Genomic DNA, 18,593 nt, shown 5'->3' with positions numbered 1-18,593 from the left:
GACCTCGCCTTCTGGATGATAGCGGGGTGAACAGGCAGTGGTTCGGGTGGTTGATGTCCTTGATGATCTTTATGGCCTTCCTGTAACAACGGGTGGTGTAGGTGTCCTGGAGGGCAGGTAGTTTGCCCCCGGTGATGCGTTGTGCAGTCCTCACTACCCTCTGGAGAGCCTTACGGTTGAGGGCGGAGCAGTTGCCGTACCAGGCGGTGATACAGCCCGCCAGGATGCTCTCGATTGTGCATCTGTAGAAGTTTGTGAGTGCTTTTGGTGACAAGCCGAATTTCTTCAGCCTCCTGAGGTTGAATAGGCGCTGCTGCGCCTTCTTCACGACGCTGTCAGTGTGAGTGGACCAATTCAGTTTGTCTGTGATGTGTATGCCGAGGAACTTAAAACTAGCTACCCTCTCCACTACTGTTCCATCGATGTGGATAGGGGGTGTTCCCTCTGCTGTTTCCTGAAGTCCACAATCATCTCCTTAGTTTTGTTGACGTTGAGTGTGAGGTTATTTTCCTGACACCACACTCCGAGGGCCCTCACCTCCTCCCTGTAGGCCGTCTCGTCGTTGTTGGTAATCAAGCCTACCACTGTTGTGTCGTCCGCAAACTTGATGATTGAGTTGGAGGCGTGCGTGGCCACGCAGTCGTGGGTGAACAGGGAGTACAGGAGAGGGCTCAGAACGCACCCTTGTGGGGCCCCCGTGTTGAGGATCAGCGGGGAGGAGATGTTGTTGCCTACCCTCACCACCTGGGGGCGGCCCGTCAGGAAGTCCAGTACCCAGTTGCACAGGGCGGGGTCGAGACCCAGGGTCTCGAGCTTGATGACGAGCTTGGAGGGTACTATGGTGTTGAATGCCGAGCTGTAGTCGACCATGTGAGGATATGACGGAGCTGAGTGAATTAGTGTAGAGAGAAGAGGAGAGGGCCTGGAACTGAGCCCTGGGGGACACCAGTAGTGAGATTATGTTGTGCAGACTGATCCTCTCCACGTCACCTGGTAGGAGCAGCCTGCCAGGTAGGATGCAATCCAAGAATGTGCAGAGACGCCCAGCCAGGTCTAGAGGAGGATCTGATGGGTCACGGTGTCGAAGGCAGCGGATAGATCTAGGAGGATGAGAACAGAGGACAGAGTCAGCTTTGGCAGAGACGCCCAGCCAGGTCTAGAGGAGGATCTGATGGGTCACGGTGTCGAAGGCAGCGGATAGATCTAGGAGGATGAGAACAGAGGACAGAGTCAGCTTTGGCAGAGCGAACAGCCTCCGTGACACAGGGAAGAGTAGTCTCGGTTGAGTGACCCGTCTTGAAGCCTGACTGGGTAGGGGCTGAGTGGCTAGGGTTAGAGGAGAGGGAGAGGGAGACAGAAAAGGAAACAAAGTAGTGATCAGAGACCTGGAGGGGGGTTGCTGGGAGATTAGTGGGTCAACAGCCTCTAGTAAAGACGAGGTCAAGTGTATTGCCTGCCTTGTGAGTGGGAGGGGACTGGGAAAGGGTGAAGTCGAAAGGGGCAAGGAGGGGAAAGGAAGAGTTGGATAGAAATTCATCAAAGGCAGACGTTGGGAGGTTGAAGTCGTACAGTCTGAAGGCCTGTGAACACTGACACATCCATAATATTTGAGAGTGTGTGTGTGTGTGTATGTGTGTGTGTGTGTGTGTTTGTTTATGTGTGTGTGTGTGTGTTTGTTTATGTGTGTGTGTTTGTTTATGTGTGTGTGTGTGTGTGTGTGTGTGTGTGTGTGTGTGTGTGTGTGTGTGTGTGTGTGTGTGTGTGTGTGTGTGTGTGTGTGTGTGTGTGTGTGTGTGTGTGTGTGTGTGTGTGTGTGTGTGTGTGTGTTTGTGTGTGTGTGTGTGTGTTTATGTGTGTTTATGTGTGTGTATGTGTGATGTACAGACATTATCACAATCTTAGCTGCTGCTGCGGTCCGGTATAGTGGCCTGGATTCTGCCGTCACAGCCAGCGTCGGGGGGGGGGGCAACATTGCAGTGACGGTTGGATCTATCCGGGGTTCAGGATTACAGTGTTTTCCTGCAACATACAGTTTCCCAACATATCTCAACACCAAACAGTGGAGTAGGAATTTAGCAGAAGCTTATGTAATCAATATGAAATCTTATTATGTGAGTTAGGACATTGTAATATGGTTATTAATGTGTAATGGGAGAGGAACTACATCATAACTACATTATAAGTGATTCATTAAGTGCCCAGTGGTTCCACATTTCTATTAAATATGACCTAGAATTAAATAGTTTTCCTTCCAAAATGTTTTAATTGAATATGTTAAAAAGCAGTTTTTTTGTGCTGTGTACCCCAACAACAGACTGGTAGAATGGTGTGGGTATATATCGGTCATTAAACATATTCATGCAAGTAGAACACTGATTGGCCAACTCTTCCTCAGGGAGATTACATCATGCTCTATGAGGAAATAGCAAGCGGTTTTTAAACTATTTGAGATACAAGTTTGAGGTGAGGTTTTTGAAGTGCTTTTTCCCCCCTCCTATTTATGCTTCGGCCACAAATACGAGTATACGAGGCAACAACATTATTTGGATATGAGTTTAACAGAATATTAACTTTTAAAAGTGACATTTACTTTATATGAAAATCTACAATTGCAATCAGCATTTGATTTGGTGTCCCATCATAACAAGACTGTTGATGTCAAGATGCAAGTAGAGAGGTCTAAAGAACAATTATTAAATGTGTTTTTATTATTAATAATAATAGTATCTCTTTAATTAACATTGCAGGTACATAATAAAAAACGAAATGAATCAGAAACAGGAGAGACAACAGAACCGTAATCTTGTCTCAAAATGGTGAAAGTGCCTGGAATAATTCTGTGCTATATATTATTAATTATGATCATCATTAATATCATTATTATGATTACCAGAAAGGTTCATAAAACAAGTTTGCCACTCACTCTGAAAATGCAAACTTCTTTTTTTATGAATGTGGCTAGATTGTCTTCATCTTATTATCATTTTTGATTTATATACACAATGTCATAGAATACAAGAAATCCACACCTTAAAGGAGCTCTGTCTTGAATGTATCAAACGTTACTGTGTTTTCTGTTGGGTCAGGCAGGTATGACAGTTGGAAATTGACGTTGTTCTCAGTGATATAACAAGCAGCCAACTGAGTACAGTACATTGAAGAAAAAGACCAACACTTTGAAAAGTTAAACCAAAGGGAAATTGAAAAAGCAATCATTTTTGCAGACCGAGGGGGACATAGACATCTCTTACAGACTCATTGTGTATGGGTTAATACTGTGCATAATGTGTGGCACTACAAGAACTATGTATGAAATGATTGTGGATTGTATGAGAGCACAGTCTCTCACTTTATTTCTTTCTGAGGTTCCCTTGGAGACTGTTTACATCAGTGTAACCATGGCAACGTTATAGGGACATGCGTTGTGTCAGGACCGACCCAACACAGGCCTAATCTCCCCACTAAAGTGCCTCCCAACCAGGCTTTATCAAGTCCTGGTAAAAAAACAACGTTGGGGTCTTTGAGTAGCTCTTATCGTTGCTTAATTGGACTTCATGACATCATATTTTGGCCAATCTGAAACTAACCAAAGACATTGGTAAAGCCCTAAAACAAGCCCTAAAACAAGCCCTAAAACAAGCCCTAAAACAAGCCCTAATGTGGATCATGTGGTGTGGATTTCAGATATTTTTTCTTCACAAGCACAATTTTAGCTTTGGTCTCACTTGCTTGAAGAATAATGAGGATAATCTTGCCTTTTCCCGTACCACTACGGACCATTGGATATTTGAAGGGGTTTAAGTTGAATTTTAGAGGAATCAAAATGGATGTGCATTTATTTGTGACTGTGTGTGGAGATACATTTGTCTTGGGTGGAACTCGATGATTTGCTCCTGTATTTTGGTCCGTTTGACAGACTGTCACATGGTATGCTAAACATTTCTTCTTCTAGGAACATATTGACAACAACACACTGAACATATCTTAGAAGTCAACTGTGTTCAGTGTGTCGTCTTTTCCAAATGGCTGCTGTCCTTCTCCATAGAAATCAGGGAGGCACTACGTCGAGGTTATCTGGTATTCATGTGCGGTGGGGAAATGAAGATACTTCACACGAATCTGCTTTGATGAACGTTTTCGAGTGTGAACAGTGTTTCTTCTTTTTAAATGCATTGACATATATCATAGGTTGAAAACATCTAGTTACTATGCACACTCCTCTGTTATGGAAAAGTCTTCGAAACACAAATATACACCCCCCACCCAACAATGATATTAGGACTTGATGAAAACATCTAGTTACTATGCACACTCCTCTGTTATGGAAAAGTATTCGAAACACAAATATACACCCCCCCACCCAACAATGATATTAGGACTTGATGAAAACATCTAGTTACTATGCACACTCCTCTGTTATGGAAAAGTCTTCGAAACACAAATATACACCCCCCTACCCAACAATGATATTAGGACTTGATGAAAACATCTCAAATTATTTTATATTTTTTCATCTTTCCACTAAGATAAGATATTTAGTGAAGGACTCAAACATCCACTTTGTCTGCTATGCAATTAGGGAACTGCATAGCAAAATAATGTAGAAAACAGAATGCATGTTACAAATGCATGTTACTCCATTTCTGTCATTAGTGAAATGTGAATAAGTATGTACTTCCAAGCAAATATTTTTGTTACAAAAATATACTTTCTCATAAAATAATACACATAGTTGTTTTTAGGGTGATATATGTCTCTTTTAAGCTGAACAGAAAGGCTGTCTTTTCAAAAGAGCATGTTTGCGAGAGCTGCAACACTTGCACACCAAGTCTAGCACCAGTCTCTATAGTGTCCTGATGGGTCGGTTCATCTATTCATATCTTGCATACTCCCAGGCCTCTTCATCTGTTGCATAATCTAGTTTTGTTTAATAAGAGTCCCAAATAAAAGAAGATTCCATCTATGTAACCAGGACAACAAAAAATGAAATTTTCTTTCGAATGAAACATCAAAACGTTCCCACTACAATGCCATAACTGTTCAAAAACAAACAGTTCAAACCACCAGTAGCACTACAAGTCCAGATCAAAATTACAACAGTTCAGCCAACAGACCTCACAGACCATCGTTTCACTTTCATACCCAAATACAAACAAATTCAAACCATAAATCAAAACAGACGTAGAAATTTGATGATAAAAACTGGTGAATGAAAGGTCAAAGAAAAACAACAGAAAAATACTGACGCTATAAAAGAAATATCAAATATATGTACAAGACCCTGTATTCCTTGAGTTTCTGGGTAAGTGAACATCGGCGTTGGTCTCTGTGTGTACAGGCATTTCAAACCAAACGGGTTCTCCTTTTCACGCCAAATCCTCCTTAGTCCTTGTCAAACAAATGTGGTCTGAGTCTGACGGAATGATTTCCCCCTGTGAATCCTGGTGCAAATTCCACAGCAGCTGTCTCTAGTCCACTAACGGTCTCCGTAGCAACACCCCCTCCACCGACACCACCACCACCACACACTCTGCCAGCTAGTTCTCCCTCTACATACAATATATCCCATCTGTCCCTATGCCAGCCTGGTGCTGTCACCAGATGACACTGGATATACTGGTCTCGCGTGGCAGCAGCGGTAGCATGGCGTTATTGGCGTGTGCCTCCTCGATGCTCTGTTCTCTGGGTGTCCTGGCCTGGCCGTGGGGCCTCTGTCCGTTGATCAGAGTCATAGGGATGTTGCAGTAGGTGTGCTGGTTACCCAGGGTGGAGAGGGGAGGCAGGCTGCCGCCGGGGGCCATGTCGTACTCGTAGCTGCGGTAGTAATGTTTCTGCTGCCTCATCTGGGTGTGGTAGTTGACAGTGGAGTTGTGGAAGGTGCTCCGCAAGTCCGGGTGAGCCGTGGCCATGGCGGTGGAGGTGGCGGCTGCCATGGAGATGGCGGAGACGGTCTGGAGCTCGCCGAAAGGGCCCTGCTCGCTGACGTCCAGCACCTGCTCATTGCTGATGATGGGCTCCATGTGTTTGAAGGGCATCTCGTACTGCAAGTGTTTCCAGAAGTTGGAGCTGAGCTTGTTGCTCTTGGGGCCACGCCACTTGATGACGGTCAGCATCTTGATGGTGTGTTTGAGCGCTTCCACTTCCTGGTAGTTCATGATGCCATGCAGCTCGGCACACTCAATCAGAATCACCTTGATCTCCCCGGTGACCAGCATGTTCCGGAGGCGGGTCTCCAGCTCGAAGATGCTCCAACCACGCCGCACCACATAATTGGGTGTCATGACGATGATGAGGCGCTTGGATTGGTCCACACAGCGCGCCACATCCTCGATATAGGCTAAAGAGACGGAAGGAGAGGAATACAGAGAGAGAAGGGAGGGAAGGAGAGGGATAAAGAGAGAGAGGGGAGGGAAGGAGAGGGATACAGAGAGAGAGGGGAGGGAAGGAGAGGGATACAGAGAGAGAGGAGGGAAGGAGAGGGATACAGAGAGAGAGAGCGGGGAGGGAAGAAGAGGGATATAGAGAGAGAAGGGAGGGAAGGAGAGGGATACAGAGAGAGAAGGGAGGGAAGGAGAGGGATACAGAGAGAGAGAGGGGAGGGAAGGAGAGGGATACAGAGAGAGAGGGGAGGGAAGGAGAGGGATACAGAGAGAGAGAGGGGAGGGAAGGAGAGGGATACAGAGAGAAGGGAGGGAAGGTGAGGGATAAAGAGAGAGAGAGGGGAGGGAAGGAGAGGGATACAGAGAGAGAAGGGAGGGAAGGAGAGGGATACAGAGAGAGGGGAGGGAAGGAGAGGGATACAGAGAGAGGGGAGGGAAGGAGAGGGATACAGAGAGAGGGGAGGGAAGGAGAGGGATACAGAGAGAGGGGAGGTAAGGAGAGGGATACAGAGAGAGGGGAGGGAATGAGAGGGATACAGAGAGAGGGGAGGGAAGGAGAGGGATACAGAGAGAGGGGAGGGAAGGAGAGGGATACAGAGAGAGGGGAGGGAAGGAGAGGGATACAGAGAGAGGGGTGGGAAGGAGAGGGATACAGAGAGAGGGGAGGGAAGGAGAGGGATACAGAGAGAGGGGAGGTAAGGAGAGGGATACAGAGAGAGGGGAGGGAATGAGAGGGATACAGAGAGAGGGGAGGGAAGGAGAGGGATACAGAGAGAGGGGAGGGAAGGAGAGGGATACAGAGAGAGAGGGGAGGGAGGGAGAGGGATACAGACAGAGAGAGGGGAGGGAAGGAGAGGGATACAGAGAGAGAGGGGAGGGAGAGAGAAAGAGAGGCAAGAATGATGTGAAGGAAGTTACAGTATGAAATAATAACACAGCTACATATATAGTATATGATATAAATGTATCATATATATACAGTATATATATTCTAGTCTGTGTGTATAGTATGTAAAACATGGTCTATCATCCACTGGTTGATGCTGCCTGCTATGGTCTTTTATTGAGTTTGACTAGCTAAATAGGATATTTAAATGGAAGTGTATAAATCTAATGCATCATAACATGATATAGAACATTTTACATTTAAAAAAAAATCAATATTGAGAAAAACAGAGAGAATGAGAAGTCAACAAACACAAAACACACTGACATCAGACAATACATTGCCCTTTAAGACCCATAGCCTTGTTAAACTGTATGTTCTAAACTGCTGATATAATGGCGATTAGAGACCTACTGAGGCACAATAACTCAATAGTGATAACAATATCAGAGAAATTGATCTGTGTGTGTGTGTGTGTGTGTGTGTGTGTGTGTGTGTGTGTGTGTGTGTGTGTGTGTGTGTGTGTGTGTGTGTGTGTGTGTGTGTGTGTGTGTGTGTGTGTGTATGTGTGTGTGTGTGTGTGTGTGTGTGTGTGTGTGTGTGTGTGTGTGTGTGTGTGTGTGTGTGTGTGTGTGTGTGCATGTCTACTATGTGTTTGTGTGTGTGTGTGCAGGGAGACACACTATACAAGCTGCCCTTTCTAAATTTGTAACACATTTGTAAAAGTACAAATCGTCGAGCCAAATGTAGCCATTGTGCGTGTCCCCGACATGCCAGAAGAGTAGAGGCTGCTAAAGTCTGCTGTTAGTGAGGCTGCTGGGGTCCTGTCAGAAACAAAGTCTTTTCCAATACAGGTTGACAGGATTAACTAAGCTTCCCTTTCTAATCAAAGAGCCCCTACTGTGAGAGGTGCTTCTCTCTGAGCCAACAGGGCTGGCCATCTCTCACTCTCTCTTGCTCTCTCTCTCACTCTCCCTCTTCCAATCTCTCCCTCACTCCCTCTCCATCTCCCTCTCTCCCTCCCTCCCTCTCACTCACTCCATCTCCCTTTCTCCCTCACTCACTCGATCTCCTTATGCACCCATTAGCAGGAGCATGGAGAACAAAGCCCTCTCATCACCTCACTATGATAAGTCAGTCATGTTCTCTGTAATTAGACTTTAACGCTGGCAAACACAAGACCCCTTTGCACCCTCTACTATCTCTCTCTCTCTGCTTCTCTGTCTCTCTCTCTCTGCTTCTCTTTCTCTCTCTCTCTCTCTGCTTCTCTGTCTCTCTCTCTCTCTGCTTCTCTGTCTCTCTCTCTCTCTGCTTCTCTGTCTCTCTCTCTCTCTGCTTCTCTGACTCTCTCTCTCTCTGCTTCTGTGTCTCTATCTCTCTGCCTCTCTCTCTCTCTCTCTCTCTCTCTCTCAATTCAATTCAATTCAAGGGCTTTATTGGCATGGGAGACACTCTCTCTCTGCTTCTCTGACTCTCTCTGCCTCTCTCTCTCTCTGCCTCTGTCTCTGGGTCTCTCAGCTCTCTCTCTCTGCTTCTCTGTCTCTGTGTCTGTGTCTCTCTGCTTCTCTGTCTCTCTCTGCTTCTCTGTCTCAATCTATCTCTGCTTCTCTGTCTCTGTGTCTCTCTGCTTCTCTGTCTCTGTGTCTCTCTGCTTCTCCGTGTCTCTCTCTCTCTCTGCTTCTTTGTCTCTCTCTCTCTGTCTCTGCTTCTCTGTCTCTGTCTGTCTCTGTCTGTCTGCTTCTCTCTGCCTCTGTCTCTGTCTGTCTCTGCTTCTCTGTCTCTGCTTCTCTGTCTCTGTCTGTCTCTGCTTCTCTGTCTGTCTCTGCTTCTCTCTGCCTCTCTGTCTCTGCTTCTCTGTCTCTGCTTCTCTGTCTCTGCTTCTCTGTCTCTGCTTCTCTGACTCTAATTCTCTCTGCTTCTCTGTCTCTGCTTCTCTGTCTCTGCTTCTCTGTCTCTGCTTCTCTCTGCTTCTCTGTCTCTGCTTCTCTGTCTCTGTCTGTCTCTGTCTCTGTCTGTCTCTGCTTCTCTGTCTGTCTCTGTCTGTCTCTGCTTCTCTGTCTCTGCTTCTCTGTCTGTCTCTGTCTGTCTCTGCTTCTCTGTCTCTGCTTCTCTGTCTGTCTCTGTCTCTGTCTGACTCTGCTTCTCTGTCTCTGCTTCTCTGTCTCTGTCTGTCTCTGCTTCTTTGTCTCTGCTTCTCTCTGCTTCTCTGTCTCTGTCTGTCTCTGCTTCTCTGTCTCTGTATGTCTCTGCTTCTCTGTCTCTGCTTCTCTGTCTCTGTCTGTCTCTGCTTCTCTCTGCTTCTCTGTCTCTGCTTCTCTGTCTCTGCTTCTCTGTCTCTGCTTCTCTGTCTCTGCTTCTCTGTCTCTGCTTCTCTGTCTCTGTCTGTCTCTGCTTCTCTGTCTCTGCTTCTCTGTCTCTGTCTGTCTCTGCTTCTCTGTCTCTGCTTCTCTCTGCTTCTCTGTCTCTGCTTCTCTGTCTCTGATTCTCTGTCTCTGCTTCTCTGTCTCTGCTGCTCTGTCTCTGCTTCTCTGTCTCTGCTTCTCTGTCTCTGTCTGTCTCTGCTTCTCTGTCTCTGCTTCTCTGTCTCTGTCTGTCTCTGCTTCTCTGTCTCTGCTTCTCTCTGCTTCTCTGTCTCTGCTTCTCTGTCTCTGTCTCTGTCTCTGTCTGTCTCTGCTTCTCTGTCTGTCTCTGCTTCTCTCTGCCTCTCTGTCTCTGCTTCTCTGTCTCTGTCTCTCTCTGTCTCTGCTTCTTTGTCTCTGCTTCTCTCTGCTTCTCTGTCTCTGTCTCTGTCTGGCTCTGCTTCTCTCTGCTTCTCTGTCTGTCTCTGTTTCTCTGTCTCTGTCTGTCTCTGCTTCTCTCTGCTTCTCTGTCTGTCTCTGTTTCTCTGTCTCTGTCTGTCTCTGCTTCTCTCTGCTTCTCTGTCTCTGTCTGTCTCTGCTTCTCTGTCTCTGCTTCTCTCTGCTTCTCTGTCTCTGCTTCTCTGTCTCTGCTTCTCTCTGCTTCTCTGTCTCTGCTTCTCTGTCTCTGCTTCTCTGTCTCTGCTTCTCTCTGCTTCTCTGTCTCTGCTTCTCTGTCTCTGTCTGTCTCTGCTTCTCTCTGCTTCTCTGTCTGTCTCTGCTTCTCTGTCTCTGCTTCTCTGTCTCTGTCTGTCTCTGCTTCTCTGTCTGTCTCTGCTTCTCTGTCTCTGCTTCTCTGTCTCTGCTTCTCTGTCTGTCTCTGCTTCTCTGTCTCTGCTTCTCTGACTCTGCTTCTCTCTGCTTCTCTGTCTGTCTCTGCTTCTCTGTCTGTCTCTGCTTCTCTGTCTCTGTCTGTCTCTGCTTCTCTGTCTGTCTCTGCTTCTCTGTCTCTGCTTCTCTGTCTCTGCTTCTCTGTCTCTGCTTCTCTGTCTCTGCTTCTCTGACTCTGCTTCTCTCTGCTTCTCTGTCTCTGTATGTCTCTGCTTCTCTCTGCTTCTCTGTCTCTGTCTGTCTCTGCTTCTCTGTATCTGTCTGGATGTGCTTCTCTGACTCTGCTTCTCTGACTCTGCTTCTCTGTCTCTGTATGTCTCTGCTTCTCTGTCTCTACTTCTCTGTCTCTGCTTCTCTCTGCTTCTCTGTCTCTGTATGTCTCTGCTTCTCTGACTCTGCTTCTCTGTCTCTGTCTGTCTCTGCTTCTCTGTCTCTACTTCTCTGTCTCTGCTTCTCTCTGCTTCTCTGTCTCTGTATGTCTCTGCTTCTCTGACTCTGCTTCTCTGTCTCTGCTTCTCTCTGCTTCTCTGTCTCTGTATGTCTCTGCTTCTCTGTCTCTACTTCTCTGTCTCTGCTTCTCTCTGCTTCTCTGTCTCTGTATGTCTCTGCTTCTCTGACTCTGCTTCTCTGTCTCTGCTTCTCTCTGCTTCTCTGTCTCTGTCTGTCTCTGCTTCTCTGTCTCTGCTTCTCTCTGCTTCTCTGTCTCTGTCTGTCTCTGCTTCTCTGTCTCTGTATGTCTCTGCTTCTCTCTGCTTCTCTGTCTCTGTCTGTCTCTGTTTCTCTGTCTCTGCTTCTCTGTCTCTGCTTCTCACTGCTTCTCTGTCTGTCTCTGCTTCTCTGTCTCTGCTTCTCTGTCTCTGCTTCTCTGTCTCTGTCTGTCTCTGCTTCTCTGACTCTGCTTCTCTGACTCTGCTTCTCACTGCTTCTCTGTCTCTGTATGTCTCTGCTTCTCTGTCTCTGCTTCTCTCTGCTTCTCTGTCTCTGTCTGTCTCTGCTTCTCTGTCTCTGTATGTCTCTGCTTCTCTCTGCTTCTCTGTCTCTGTCTGTCTCTGTTTCTCTGTCTCTGCTTCTCTGTCTCTGCTTCTCACTGCTTCTCTGTCTGTCTCTGCTTCTCTGTCTCTGCTTCTCTGTCTCTGCTTCTCTGTCTCTGTCTGTCTCTGCTTCTCTCTGCTTCTCTGTCTCTGCTTCTCTCTGCTTCTCTGTCTCTGTCTGTCTCTGCTTCTCTGTCTCTGCTTCTCTGTCTCGGCTTCTCTGTCTCTGTCTGTCTCTGCTTCTCTGTCTCTGCTTCTCTGTCTCTGCTTCTCTGTCTCTGCTTCTCTCTGCTTCTCTGTCTCTGTCTATCTCTGCTTCTCTGTCTCTGCTTCTCTGTCTCTGCTTCTCACTGCTTCTCTGTCTCTGTCTGTCTCTGCTTCTCTGTCTCTGCTTCTCTGTCTCTGCTTCTCACTGCTTCTCTGTCTCTGTCTGTCTCTGCTTCTCTGTCTCTGCTTCTCTGTCTCTGTCTGTCTCTGCTTCTCTGTCTCTGCTTCTCTGTCTCTGTCTGTCTCTGCTTCTCTGTCTCTGCTTCTCTCTGCTTCTCTGTCTCTGCTTCTCTGTCTCTGATTCTCTGTCTCTGCTTCTCTGTCTCTGCTTCTCTGTCTCTGTCTGTCTCTGCTTCTCTGTCTCTGCTTCTCTGTCTCTGCTTCTCTCTGCTTCTCTGTCTCTGCTTCTCTGTCTCTGTCTGTCTCTGTCTCTGTCTGTCTCTGCTTCTCTGTCTGTCTCTTCTTCTCTCTGCCTCTCTGTCTCTGCTTCTCTGTCTCTGTCTCTCTCTGTCTCTGCTTCTTTGTCTCTGCTTCTCACTGCTTCTCTGTCTGTCTCTGCTTCTCTGTCTCTGCTTCTCTGTCTCTGCTTCTCTGTCTCTGTCTGTCTCTGCTTCTCTCTGCTTCTCTGTCTCTGCTTCTCTCTGCTTCTCTGTCTCTGTCTGTCTCTGCTTCTCTGTCTCTGCTTCTCTGTCTCAGCTTCTCTGTCTCTGTCTGTCTCTGCTTCTCTGTCTCTGCTTCTCTGTCTCTGCTTCTCACTGCTTCTCTGTCTCTGTCTGTCTCTGCTTCTCTGTCTCTGCTTCTCTGTCTCTGCTTCTCACTGCTTCTCTGTCTCTGTCTGTCTCTGCTTCTCTGTCTCTGCTTCTCTGTCTCTGTCTGTCTCTGCTTCTCTGTCTCTGCTTCTCTCTGCTTCTCTGTCTCTGCTTCTCTGTCTCTGATTCTCTGTCTCTGCTTCTCTGTCTCTGCTTCTCTGTCTCTGTCTGTCTCTGCTGCTCTGTCTCTGCTTCTCTGTCTCTGCTTCTCTGTCTCTGTCTGTCTCTGCTTCTCTGTCTCTGCTTCTCTGTCTCTGTCTGTCTCTGCTTCTCTGTCTCTGCTTCTCTCTGCTTCTCTGTCTCTGCTTCTCTGTCTCTGTCTGTCTCTGTCTCTGTCTGTCTCTGCTTCTCTGTCTGTCTCTTCTTCTCTCTGCCTCTCTGTCTCTGCTTCTCTGTCTCTGTCTCTCTCTGTCTCTGCTTCTTTGTCTCTGCTTCTCTCTGCTTCTCTGTCTCTGTCTCTGTCTGGCTCTGCTCCTCTCTGCTTCTCTGTCTGTCTCTGTTTCTCTGTCTCTGTCTGTCTCTGCTTCTCTCTGCTTCTCTGTCTGTCTCTGTTTCTCTGTCTCTGTCTGTCTCTGCTTCTCTCTGCTTCTCTGTCTCTGTCTGTCTCTGCTTCTCTGTCTCTGCTTCTCTCTGCTTCTCTGTCTCTGCTTCTCTGTCTCTGCTTCTCTCTGCTTCTCTGTCTCTGCTTCTCTGTCTCTGCTTCTCTCTGCTTCTCTGTCTCTGCTTCTCTGTCTCTGTCTGTCTCTGCTTCTCTCTGCTTCTCTGTCTGTCTCTGCTTCTCTGTCTCTGCTTCTCTGTCTCTGTCTGTCTCTGCTTCTCTGTCTGTCTCTGCTTCTCTGATTCTGCTTCTCTGTCTGTCTCTGCTTCTCTGTCTCTGCTTCTCTGACTCTGCTTCTCTCTGCTTCTCTGTCTGTCTCTGCTTCTCTGTCTGTCTCTGCTTCTCTGTCTCTGTCTGTCTCTGCTTCTCTGTCTGTCTCTGCTTCTCTGTCTCTGCTTCTCTGTCTCTGCTTCTCTGTCTCTGCTTCTCTGTCTCTGCTTCTCTGACTCTGCTTCTCTCTGCTTCTCTGTCTCTGTATGTCTCTGCTTCTCTCTGCTTCTCTGTCTCTGTCTGTCTCTGCTTCTCTGTATCTGTCTGGATGTGCTTCTCTGACTCTGCTTCTCTGACTCTGCTTCTCTGTCTCTGCTTCTCTGTCTCTGCTTCTCTCTGCTTCTCTGTCTCTGTATGTCTCTGCTTCTCTGACTCTGCTTCTCTGTCTCTGCTTCGCTCTGCTTCTCTGTCTCTGCTTCTCTCTGCTTCTCTGTCTCTGCTTCTCTCTGCTTCTCTGTCTCTGCTTCTCTCTGCTTCTCTGTCTCTGTATGTCTCTGCTTCTCTGACTCTGCTTCTCTGTCTCTGCTTCTCTGTCTCTGCTTCTCACTGCTTCTCTGTCTCTGCTTCTCTCTGCTTCTCTGTCTCTGTCTGTCTCTGCTTCTCTGTCTCTGCTTCTCTGTCTCTGCTTCTCTCTGCTTCTCTGTCTCTGTCTGTCTCTGCTTCTCTGTCTCTGCTTCTCTGTCTCTGTCTGTCTCTGCTTCTCTGACTCTGCTTCTCTGACTCTGCTTCTCACTGCTTCTCTGTCTCTGTATGTCTCTGCTTCTCTGTCTCTGCTTCTCTGTCTCTGTCTGTCTCTGCTTCTCTGTCTCTGTATGTCTCTGCTTCTCTGTCTCTGCTTCTCTGTCTCTGTCTGTCTCTGTTTCTCTGTCTCTGCTTCTCTGTCTCTGCTTCTCACTGCTTCTCTGTCTGTCTCTGCTTCTCTGTCTCTGCTTCTCTGTCTCTGCTTCTCACTGCTTCTCTGTCTCTGCTTCTCTCTGCTTCTCTGTCTCTGTCTGTCTCTGCTTCTCTGTCTCTGCTTCTCTGTCTCGGCTTCTCTGTCTCTGTCTGTCTCTGCTTCTCTGTCTCTGCTTCTCTGTCTCTGCTTCTCTGTCTCTGTCTGTCTCTGCTTCTCTGTCTCTGCTTCTCTGTCTCTGCTTCTCACTGCTTCTCTGTCTCTGTCTGTCTCTGCTTCTCTGTCTCTGCTTCTCTGTCTCTGCTTCTCACTGCTTCTCTGTCTCTGTCTGTCTCTGCTTCTCTGTCTCTGCTTCTCTGTCTCTGCTTCTCTGTCTCTGCTTCTCTGTCTCTGCTTCTCTCTGCTTCTCTGTCTCTGTCTGTCTCTGCTTCTATGTCTCTGCTTCTCTGTCTCTGCTTCTCTCTGCTTCTCTGTCTCTGTCTGTCTCTGCTTCTCTGTCTCTGTCTGTCTCTGCTTCTCTCTGCTTCTCTGTCTCTGTCTGTCTCTGCTTCTCTGTCTCTGCTTCTCTGTCTCTGCTTCTCACTGCTTCTCTGTCTCTGCTTCTCTGTCTCTGTCTGTCTCTGCTTCTCTGTCTCTGCTTCTCTGTCTCTGTCTGTCTCTGCTTCTCTGTCTGTCTCTGCTTCTCTGTCTCTGTCTGTCTCTGCTTCTCTGTCTCTGTCTGTCTCTGCTTCTCTGTCTCTGCTTCTCTGTCTCTGCTTCTCACTGCTTCTCTGTCTCTGTATGTCTCTGCTTCTCTCTGCTTCTCTGTCTCTGCTTCTCTCTGCTTCTCTGTCTCTGCTTCTCTCTGCTTCTCTGTCTCTGCTTCTCTCTGCTTCTCTGTCTCTGCTTCTCTGTCTCTGCTTCTCTGTCTCTGCTTCTCTCTGCTTCTCTGTCTCTGCTTCTCTCTGCTTCTCTGTCTCTGCTTCTCTCTGCTCCTCTGTCTCTGCTTCTCTGTCTCTGCTTCTCTGTCTCTGCTTCTCTGTCTCTGTCTGTCTCTGCTTCTCTGTCTCTGCTTCTCTGTCTCTGCTTCTCACTGCTTCTCTGTCTCTGCTTCTCTGTCTCTGCTTCTCTTTCTCTGCTTCTCACTGCTTCTCTGTCTCTGTATGTCTCTGCTTCTCTCTGCTTCTCTGTCTCTGCTTCTCTCTGCTTCTCTGTCTCTGCTTCTCTCTGCTTCTCTGTCTCTGCTTCTCTCTGCTTCTCTGTCTCTGCTTCTCTCTGCTTCTCTGACTCTGCTTCTCACTGCTTCTCTGTCTCTGTATGTCTCTGCTTCTCTGTCTCTGTCTGTCTCTGCTTCTCTGTCTGTCTCTGCTTCTCTGTATCTGTCTGTCTCTGTCTCTGTCTCTGTCTGTCTCTGCTTCTCACTGCTTCTCTGTCTCTGTCTGTCTCTGCTTCTCTGACTCTGCTTCTCACTGCTTCTCTGTCTCTGTATGTCTCTGCTTCTCTGTCTCTGTCGGTCTCTGTCTCTGTCTCTGCTTCTCTCTGCTTCTCTGTCTCTGTCTATCGCTGTCTCTGTCTCTGTCTGTCTCTGCTTCTCACTGCTTCTCTGTCTCTGTCTGTCTCTGCTTCTCTGTCTCTGCTTCTCTCTGCTTCTCTGTCTCTGTCTGTCTCTGCTTCTCTGTCTCTGCTTCTCTCTGCTTCTCTGTCTCTGTCTGTCTCTGCTTCTCTGTATCTGTCTGTCTCTGCTTCTCTGTCTCTGCTTCTCTGTCTCTGCCTCTCTCCATCTCTCTCTGTCTGTCTCTGCTTCTCTCCGTCTCTCTCCGTCTCTCTCTGTCTGTCTGTCTCTCTCCGTCTCTCTCTCTCTGTCTCTCTGCCTCTCTCCGTCTCTCTCTGTCTGTCTGTCTCTCTCCGTCTCTCTCTCTCTCTCTGTCTGTCTGTCTCTGCCTCTCTCCGTCTCTCTCTCTCTGTCTCTGTCTGTCTCTGCCTCTCTCCGTCTCTCTCCGTCTCTCTCTGTCTGTCTGTCTCTCTCTAAGCCTCTTTCCTCTCTGATGGTCTTTCTAGAGTAGCACGGTTGTTACGGCTGGTTGTGGCTGGTTGTGGCTGGGTGTGGCTGGTTGTGGCTGGTTGTGGCTGGGTGTGGCTGGTTGTGGCTGGTTGTGGCTGGTGGGGCTGGTTGTGGCTGGTTGTGGCTGGTTGTGGCTGGGTGAGGCTGGTTGTGGCTGGTTGTGGCTGGGTGAGGCTGGTTGTGTCTGGTTGTGGCTGGTTGTGGCTGGGTGAGGCTGGTTGTGGCTGGGTGTGGCTGTTGTGGTTAGTTATGGCTGCTTGTGGCAGGTTGTGGCTGGTTGTGGTTAGTTGTGGCTGGTTGTGGCAGGGGTTGTGGTTAGTTGTGGCTGCTTGTTGCAGGTTGTGGCTGTTTGTGGTTAGTTATGGCTGTTTGTGGTTAATTGTGGCTGGTTGTGTCAGGTTGTGGTTAGTTGTGGCTGGTTGTGGTTAGTTATGGCTGGTTGTGGTTAATTGTGGCTGGTTGTGTCAGGTTGTGGTTAGTTGTGGCTGGTTGTGGTCAGTTGCTGACACAAGTAGTGGTAAGTGGCTGAGGGAATGAGAGTACCTCTAAGGAGTCTTGAATCGTCCTGGAAATGATCATTGGTGAAACCTAAACATAAATAGTTCAACATTCAAAAGGTGTGATCAGACTTGCAGAAAGGCATCAGAGGAAGTTAGAGTCAGGGGACTTAAATAAGTTACTTAGATAAACTGTGCCTAGTTTCTCTCAACTCACCAAAACACCTTTATCTCAGTTTAATATGGGAGTTGTGGCATCAGGAGCAAAGGAGCCTGTCAGTTTACATACTATGTATTACATTATAATAGATGCGTTTCAAACAATTCATTGGCTATGAAGACTACTATTTCAATTGATTACTTTATACCCAAACTTTCAACATAGCATATATTTCAATGAAATAAATAGCTTTATTTGCATCAGAAAATGTTTTGTTAATTTGCCTGGAGACAAATCCATTGACTAATGAGGTCTTAGAGGAGAACAAAAGTCCTTAGAAGGTCTGTATTTTAGCCCTGGGTTTGTGCCACGTATCCCCTATTAACACAGTCCCCCTGACAACACAAACATTTAAGTCAAACTGGCTGTAATCGTAACATCGACACAAATTGAACTATGTGACAGACAAGAATGTGACACAAATGAATAAAAACAAAGAAAGGGATTCTAACTGAGAGTAATGGAACAGTATCAGAGAAGCATTATCCTCCAGTATCATGGCCTTATCACAGGTGCCAAGTGTGAATCTGAATTACAAGCAGTAAACTGCAGTCAACATGCAGAAGTCCCCTTTGATTGGTTGTGAGACAGCGATCATGAAGATATGATTAAGACCGGATCAATGCAATATAATCACAAAGATGATTATTACCCACTAATTACACATTTTCAGCTATACCACAGACAACTCAAACTCAGCGGCTGAACGCCACATGCTGTTATGTTGTAATTAACATGTTAAAGTGACAGTTCACTGCAAAATCAACGTTTGTCAGTGTTTACAGTGCAAAGTAAGATGGTAGAATGTGTCACGTGATATGTACACAACACAATGACAACATTAGAAACAGAATTAAACAGAAAAATAAACTAAAAAGGTAAAAAACTTACTTCCGGTTGGGATCAAGTCCCTGTCTGGAATGAACAGTTTATACCCATAATGCCTCTCCAGGACGTCGGGTAGGATCTCCAGGGCGAAGCGTTCCTCCTCACGCGTCTCCTGACTCCACTGGTCCGGGTCCACTTTGGTGTATGACAGATAGGCATCATAGTCCTTATTATCTACAGGAGTAACACACAGACCAGTCCATTACTACACTATAGATACAGACCAGTCTATTACTACACTATAGATACAGACCAGTCTATTACTACACTATAGACACAGACCAGTCTATTACTACACTATAGACACAGACCAGTCTATTACTACACTATAGACACAGACCAGTCTATTACTACACTATAGACACAGACCAGTCTATTACTACACTATAGATACAGACCAGTCTATTACTACACTATAGACACAGACCAGTCTATTACTACACTATAGACACAGACCAGTCTATTACTACACTATAGACACAGACCAGTCTATTACTACACTATAGACACAGACCAGTCTATTACTACACTATAGATACAGACCAGTCTATTACTACACTATAGATACAGACCAGTCTATCAAATCA

At 47.0% G+C, this 18,593-nt stretch overlaps 1 protein-coding gene across 3 annotated transcripts in view; it reads right to left on the bottom strand.

The window, feature by feature from the left end:
• Positions 1-4,281: 4,281 nt before the first annotated feature.
• Positions 4,282-18,593, bottom strand: part of LOC118379148 (interleukin-1 receptor accessory protein-like 1) — a 593,985-nt gene continuing 579,673 nt past the window's right edge. For 2 of the 3 annotated variants that reach the window (XM_052513955.1, XM_052513956.1), the window contains exons 10-12: positions 18,010-18,180; positions 16,945-16,989; positions 4,282-6,337 (exon numbers count right to left, since the gene is read on the bottom strand). In XM_052513955.1, the coding sequence (XP_052369915.1) occupies positions 5,595-6,337; positions 16,945-16,989; positions 18,010-18,180 (959 nt within the window). In that variant the 3' untranslated portion in view covers positions 4,282-5,594. The remainder of the gene's footprint in view (positions 6,338-16,944; positions 16,990-18,009; positions 18,181-18,593) is intronic. The other variant, XM_052513957.1, reaches the window with a different exon arrangement.

The sequence above is a fragment of the Oncorhynchus keta genome, unplaced genomic scaffold (assembly GCF_023373465.1).
Source record: "Oncorhynchus keta strain PuntledgeMale-10-30-2019 unplaced genomic scaffold, Oket_V2 Un_scaffold_14384_pilon_pilon, whole genome shotgun sequence".
NCBI classification, from domain to species: domain Eukaryota; kingdom Metazoa; phylum Chordata; class Actinopteri; order Salmoniformes; family Salmonidae; genus Oncorhynchus; species Oncorhynchus keta.
The sequence above is the reverse complement of the archived record's forward strand: the minus strand, read 5'-3'. Positions and strand labels throughout refer to the sequence as shown.